The sequence below is a fragment of the Aulonocara stuartgranti genome, assembly GCF_965226115.1.
Source record: "Aulonocara stuartgranti genome assembly, chromosome: 19".
Lineage (NCBI taxonomy): Eukaryota > Metazoa > Chordata > Actinopteri > Cichliformes > Cichlidae > Aulonocara > Aulonocara stuartgranti.
Window position 1 is genome coordinate 17,890,328 of NC_138955.1, and position 7,173 is coordinate 17,897,500.

Genomic DNA, 7,173 nt, shown 5'->3' on the forward strand with positions numbered 1-7,173 from the left:
ATCAAATTAAAGCATGAGAATCAGCCATAGTAGCAAAACAACCAAAACATCCAAGCTGCCACCAAAGAGGGAACCAACCAAATTCACGCCAATTCAAAGCTCAGTCAATGTTGTCTACACCAAAGCTGCCAGACCAAACTACTAAATTTAAAACATAACATTATTCAAGTCATACCAGTTACACTTGTGGCACAGTTATGCCACAACCAATTGTGAAAACTCAAGCCATGTGTTTCATAAGGCCACAAACCACAAGAAAATGACTTCAACCACATTTTCTGCCAGACTAAAGAGAAAGCATGCTCCTCTGTTGAGGTCAGCCACTTAAGCCTATTAAAGGGGATGCATGGCTCATGAAGCTAAACTCATCCCAAAATACAGGTGTTTAATGGCCAGGCAAAATGGTGACTATTGTTGTTCTCCTCCAGCATAAACCACAGAACAGCTCAACCTTAATGTAACCAATCCAAATCTTATCTTATGCGGAACTTATTAAGATATTGTATCGGGCTGTACTCAAAAAGCAGAACAGCTTTAAGCTATGTTAGCAAACAAGTTAGCACTGACCCAAACTTTAACCTTACCAATGGACTGAACATCTCCCATTTGTCACAACCTCACTCAAAGTGGGTGACAAAGGGCAATTTCCCATAGTTCACATAAAAACCTATCATAATATAACCAAGTGGCAATTTGGGTGCTTCCAGGTAGGGTAGAGTAGAGACTGGATAGTACATCTAGACCAGCTTTTATAGCCTGGAAGACCCATGTGAGCTGCATTAGCTGACTATGCTCTCATGCCGGCCAATCACCAATAAAAGCAGGTCAGGACTTTCTCGATAGTGGGAAGGTCATCACAAGTCACACATTAGAAATAACGAAATGACGTTAGCTCAGAGTAATGTGTTTGTTGTTTGATTCCTAATGACCAGATTTGTTTCTTCATTCCCCCAGGTGAACAGTTAGAGCCCATATTTACAAAAGGTCCTGTTCAGGTGCAAAAAGAAACTATTTGGAAAACTTTGTGCCAACCCCACAGTATGCTGTTGGTGTGAAATGCATTTTGCTTGCAGTTAAACTTGATCATAACTGTATCTTTTTAAGTTGCCAGCTGTTTGTGAGGTGATTGTTTCACAACCGTTGGAATACTCTTAAATAGTTGGGGGACATTTTAACAGGGAACAACAGTCCTGAACTTTTCTAGATATAATGTCCAATTTAGGGTTTGTTTGGGTTTTTTTGGATGACACCGGAGGCACGCAAAAAGCTAAAAGTATGGAATGCTGCTTTTAAGTCTAGTGATGAGGCTGTGTTCAAGACAGCTAGAGCCAGCCTGAACTGTGCATTTATGCTGGAAGGTTCAGTTTCTTCTGTGACCCTATAACACCAGGTGCATGTGGCAGGAGATTCAAGCAATAATAGCTTATAAGGCTACTCCTACACTGTATGACAACAACCCACACCTCCTCAACGACCTCAACGAATCTTTCTGTAGATTTGCAACAGACAACACCTCTGCAATAAAAGCCAGTCTTCACGCGGATGAGAAAGCGCTGAATCTCAATGCGGATGATGTCTGGGAAAACACTGGGAAAAGTGAATGTACGGAAAACATTCCAGGATGGGTACTGTTGGAATTTATTTTGATCTTTAAGGCTAATATCTCATAATTAGTATCACATATTTGTGTTTTGTCCTTTGTTGCACACAGTGTAATGTAGGAGTTTTGGAAGTAGACTTTTACTCTGATACTAACAGAGACAACACTTCCTCACAACCCCCTCACAGGAATGTGGCCTTGATCATAAATCTGCTGTTATGGTATGCACTTTACACCCCTTCTTTAACTCTACGGGGCTGACCGGAGAACAAAACGTGGTTTCATCGTAACGGGAGTGTTGCCTGCAAAAGGGCGTCCCCAAATAAGGAGAGGTCCAGAAAGCTGCAGAGCTGGTGATTGGCCGTGAGCTGGTATCAGACCTAAGGCCACTCTCAGCTCTTTCGACCAACCGTGTCAACATTCAGTTTCTGTGACCAGCAGTAAAAAGTGTATACTGCCTGGGTGCGGCAGCCTTTGAGCCTGAGAGAGGCCTACAACGCCATGTAAAACTAATTTAAAATTTTAAATGTTTTATTAATTATCTGTGAAAACTTATAATTGGAGCATATTTGTCTTGTCTCTCATAATAAAAACCCCAACAGTACTCGGGGAGTGCAGTGACCAGCTAGCAAACGTCCTTAGAGATATCTTTAACAACTCCTTGGAGCAGACTGTGGTTCCATCATGTTTCAAGTCTGCCACCATCATCCCTGTGCCCATCACGTGTTTTAATGACTACAACCCTGCTGCACGAACTCCCATAATGATGAAGAACTTCGAGAAGTTGGTAAAGGACTACATATCTTTAATGCCTCCCATATTTGACCGATTCCAGTTTGCTTACCAGCCAAACCGCTCTCCAGAGGACGCCATTTCCTCTGTTCTCCACCTGAGCTTGGTACATCTGGAGTAGAAAACAGTCAGCACTCCCATGGTTAACTGGCTGCTGGACTTCCTCACCAACAGACCTCAGTCAGCGAATGGGAAACAGCATCTCCATCTCCATCGGCTCCACCGGCTCCACTCAGGTCTGTGTCCTGAGCCCACTGCTGTTCACGCTGTGACACATGACTCCAGTGCTGCATCTGCTTCTAGTCACATCATCAAGTATGCACATGACACAACAGTGGTGGGTCTCATTAGGGACAACAGCGACCTGTCCTATAGAGATAAGGTGAAGCCGTGGATCTGTGCAGTGCTAACAATCTGTTCCGAAACGTCAAGAAGACCAAGGAGATGATCATCGAATTCAGGACAAAACTCTCATCAATGACAACAGTGCTGTTGAGGTAGTCACCAGGGATTTTCTGGGGGTACAGATAACTGACAGCCTGGACTGGAATGAGCTTGAGAGTTTGTAGCAAGTTTTATTTCAAGGTCTTGAGAAGGGTAGTTGATAATTATAAAGTTTATGATGGGAGTTCTCTCAAAGACTTGTATATTGACCTTTATCTATATAAGACTAAAGGGCTGATGCAATATCTAGAACTGTTACTAAAGTCCAGTTACATTGTACACAAATCCAAAAGATAACATTTCTAATGTGCCAACTTACTGTTACGCACCTGTGATTGTACAGTTGACTAAGAAATCATCTGTCAAATTTCCAAACTGTGAATGTGAAGCCTGAGTGCCACCGAAATCTTTCACCTCCTTGACATACTATATAAAGTTTTCAAAATTATAGAACAATTCAGTGGATTTGTCATTGTGATGATTGTTGTTGAGTGTCATAAACTGTGTAATTATAAAGAAATAAATGTAAATTTTTATGCCATTCAGCATAAATGACTCACGATGGCCACTCAAACAAAATAACAGAAATACAGCGTCAGGTAGCTCTGTAAGTTGTCATAGTTTTTGATAAACGCAGTACAAAAGTGAGTTTTTCCATGATTTATTATCATCTGTGTTGACTGTGGGTTGTTTGTGCAAACATAGCAGCCTCCATATCTATTCTCCATATGAGTTTAAGCAAGGGAAGAAGAAAAAACGTTTTCAGTTTGCAATCATTGAAAAGTCCCTGCCCATCTGGTGGTTGCATAACTCCCTCTCCAGCTGTAGTATTTTAGCAGCAAGTCCAAGCAAGTTTCTCTGACTCCAGTCCTGCAGCTCCTGTTGCTTTCAACTTTTTTGTGACTCTGTCATAGTTGCAGAAATGTCCACCGCTGGTAAGGTAGGTACATAATTCCACATGGGAGGCCTCATTTACAGCTTTAATGTTTTAATGTGGGTTTTTTTGTTTGTTTGTTTGTTTGTTTGTTTGTTTGTTTTTGTTTTGTTGTTTCAAAAAATTTTGTTGCAAACCTCACATTAAAATATTGTACTTGGTTGAAATGTATTTTGCTGTACCTCTGTGTCTAAGTGTGGGTGGGTGTGTCATGAACACTGTAATAGCCGAAAGTGTTACAGATAAGGGTTTCAGGGCAGTTGAGCAGTTGTTAACCTATATCCTTTTACACATGCATGTTTATTCCACTAAGCCCAGCCTAGAGTTACTACTTTGATTGCAATAAAACTGTGATGAAATACATCTGTGAAATATTGCGTTTCCTATTTTGACTTGGAATGCACTTTCAAGCCATCGAGACAGTTTTGTGCAACTGCAAATTTTGGCAAGGATGCTGCTGTGGAAGGCCAAAAGAAAAGTATGGCGCATGCCCAAGAATTTAGTGCAGGGAATTCAAAAATAATGACCAAAAAAGCCCCTTTATTTATGTAATGTAACAACATGTGATTTAGTGAATGGTTTATTTTGTGTTATTCAATTTCCAGAGTCTACATTTACTACATTTGCTAAATGAGACATGGACTTTAGACTGTTCCTTGTCATATGATGTTTGCCCTTCTGCAGGAAAAGCCTTATCTGAACTATTAAAACCAATCTGCTGTTAAACAGTGGCTCTTTTGCACAAACTCTTGCTTGCACCAGTTGAATAGTATAATTTAAAGATGTTTGAAATTTCTCGAGTTGTGCCAGGCAGGCATTAATGCACTTCAAATTACAAATGCTACATGAGTAGGTGCTTGTCATAACTCTCCAGAAACCCATCTTGGTATAGTTCAGCAGCACCCCAAAAATGTGACATTTCACGCTGCCACTTTAGGTCATCAAGTGCAAGGCAGCAGTGGCCTGGGAGCCAAACAAGCCTATGGTGATTGAGGAGATTGAGGTAGCCCCACCTCAGGCCAATGAGGTCCGGATCAAGGTGAGAATCGACACACACACATTCACAGATATCTCTTAGTGCACTTGTGTTGGTGAATGAAAGGAATCATAATAGTGGGTTCTAATCTAAGCAAAAGTTGCAGGAAACTGTTTCTCATGGTGAAACACAAAAAATGGGTAATAAGGCAAAAGTGAAAAATCTGAAAGATAAAAACTCGGATAACTAAAGAGCAGAATCTCCACTTCTTAGCTAATATTCAAATATTCAAATCAGCTGTAACCTGACAAGGACAAAGTGCAGGTGACAAAAATAGACATAAAAAAATATACAGGGTGGGCCATTTATATGGATACACTGTAATAACATGGGAATGGTTGGTGATATTAAAGTCCTGTTTGTGGCACATTAGTATATGTGAGGGGGCAAACTCCTCAAGATGGGTGGTGACCATGGTGGCCGTTTAGAAGTCGGCCATCTTGGATACAACTTTTGTTTTTTCAATAGGAAGAGGGCCATGTGACACATCAAACTTATTGGTAATGTCACAAAAAAAACCAATGGTGTGCTTGGTTGCCCCACCCTGTAGATCAGACAAATAAGACAGTGTTTACTTGCGGACGTATGATGTCAGTCAGACCCAGTGAAATTACGTTCCTTTCAAAATGTTGCTCAACATTGTTTAGTGACATGTCAGCACATTTCAATGTGAAATGCAATCAGAATACCATCAGATGCTCTGTAAAATAACTCTTAGCTCCTTTTTAGGATCTTAAAGTAATTCCAGGCTCATCTTCTCCAAGATTTCATGTCCAGTTGACTGACAAGAGGCACAGAGATGCAGAGATGAGACCTACAATGTCACACAGTAGATCTTGCCTTTAGCTCTAATAAAGTATACTAATGCAGCTTTTTATCAGCTATCATTAGCTAGCAAATGAGGCTATCATCTAAAAACTGAATCTCTGATGGGAGCAGATATGAAAAATATTGTCTTTCAGTAGTACTTGTTGGTTCTATACCATTTAATACTGTTCAAAATGATTCTAAGGCTAAAAGCTGTAGGCGACAGTGAGCAGTTTTTTTTTTTTTAACTAGTCATTATGGAATTGCAGTACACTATCCACACAGTATGACAAAAGAAACTGTGGGACTTGGACACCTTTTACCACAAAGAATAACCATGTCTGACCAGGTTTGATGGGGTGTAGCCACTGTATTTAATCTCTAAAAGTCCATGAAAAATCAGGACAGAGATGTTAGCCACTGGACTCGGATAAAGACCTAATAACATCTGGGGGAAATTTTAACCCCAGAAATGTTCTTATTTAACAAAATGGTTCCTCATTTTGGGTGTATTTCTGGTATATAGCAAAAGACAGAGTTTTATCCATTCCCTTGCGTTTCCATTTCTTTCACATTCTTGCTATGTCAGGTAAAAAGCTTAGCAAACTGCACAGATAAAACCACAAGCCAAACTCTTCAAGTGTCCAAAAGAAACAATCATCTGTGTTCTCATGCAGATCGTTGCAACTGGAGTGTGCCACACTGACCTGTACCACCTTTTTGAGGGTATGCACAAAGATGGCTTCCCAGCAGTGCTTGGACACGAGGGAGCTGGCATAGTAGAGAGCGTTGGCCCCGGCGTTACTGAGTTTCAGCCAGGTCAGTTAAAGCTTTCATTTGTCTGTCTTGTCATGTTCACCAGGTGGTCTCTGTAAGATGCAGCATTCTCAGCCTTGTTTTTGAATTTTAGGAGACAAGGTGATCCCTCTGTTCATCTCCCAGTGTCGGGAATGTCGCTTCTGTAAGAATCCTAAGACCAATCAGTGTGAAAAAGGCTGGTGAGTTAATAGTTTTCTTAATTTCGCTTAATCGTAGAATTTGTTTTATATGTACCCTCTGCCACAAAGTACTATATTTTTTAACCAATGTTTTCTGTACAGGGCTGCTGATAGTCATGATGTGATGGCTTTAGCAGAATCCAGGTTCACCTGTAAGGGGAAGAAGGTGCTGCAGTTTATGGGGACCAGCACCTTCTCTGAGTACACTGTGATGAACCAGATGGCTGTGGCTAAGATCGACCCAGCTGCTCCTCTGGACAAAGTCTGCCTCCTTGGGTGTGGGGTCTGCACTGGATATGGGGCAGCTGTTAATACTGCTAAGGTGTGTATGTAGGTTTGACAGCAGGCGAAGATTGATGTTTGTTACTGTATGAAGTCTTAACAAGTCCAGAGTATCCAAACTGACTGTTTTTTTTTCCTCCAGGTTGAGCCGGGCTCCACCTGTGCCGTGTTTGGTCTGGGAGCTGTGGGTTTGGCTGCAGTCATGGGCTGCAAGGCTGCAGGAGCCAAAAGGATTATCGCTGTTGACATCAATCCAGACAAGTTTGAGAAGGCCAAAGTG

The 7,173-nt window shown here is 41.2% G+C and overlaps 1 protein-coding gene across 1 annotated transcript in view; it reads left to right on the top strand.

Moving 5' to 3' along the window:
* The first annotated feature begins 3,644 nt into the window (after positions 1-3,644).
* Positions 3,645-7,173, top strand: part of LOC309695141 (alcohol dehydrogenase 1) — a 4,642-nt gene continuing 1,113 nt past the window's right edge. The window contains exons 1-6 of the mRNA XM_082515618.1: positions 3,645-3,776; positions 4,708-4,809; positions 6,291-6,432; positions 6,524-6,611; positions 6,714-6,933; positions 7,036-7,173. The exon at positions 7,036-7,173 is cut by the window's right edge and continues 123 nt beyond it. Of these exons, the coding sequence (XP_082371744.1) occupies positions 3,759-3,776; positions 4,708-4,809; positions 6,291-6,432; positions 6,524-6,611; positions 6,714-6,933; positions 7,036-7,173 (708 nt within the window). The 5' untranslated portion in view covers positions 3,645-3,758. The remainder of the gene's footprint in view (positions 3,777-4,707; positions 4,810-6,290; positions 6,433-6,523; positions 6,612-6,713; positions 6,934-7,035) is intronic.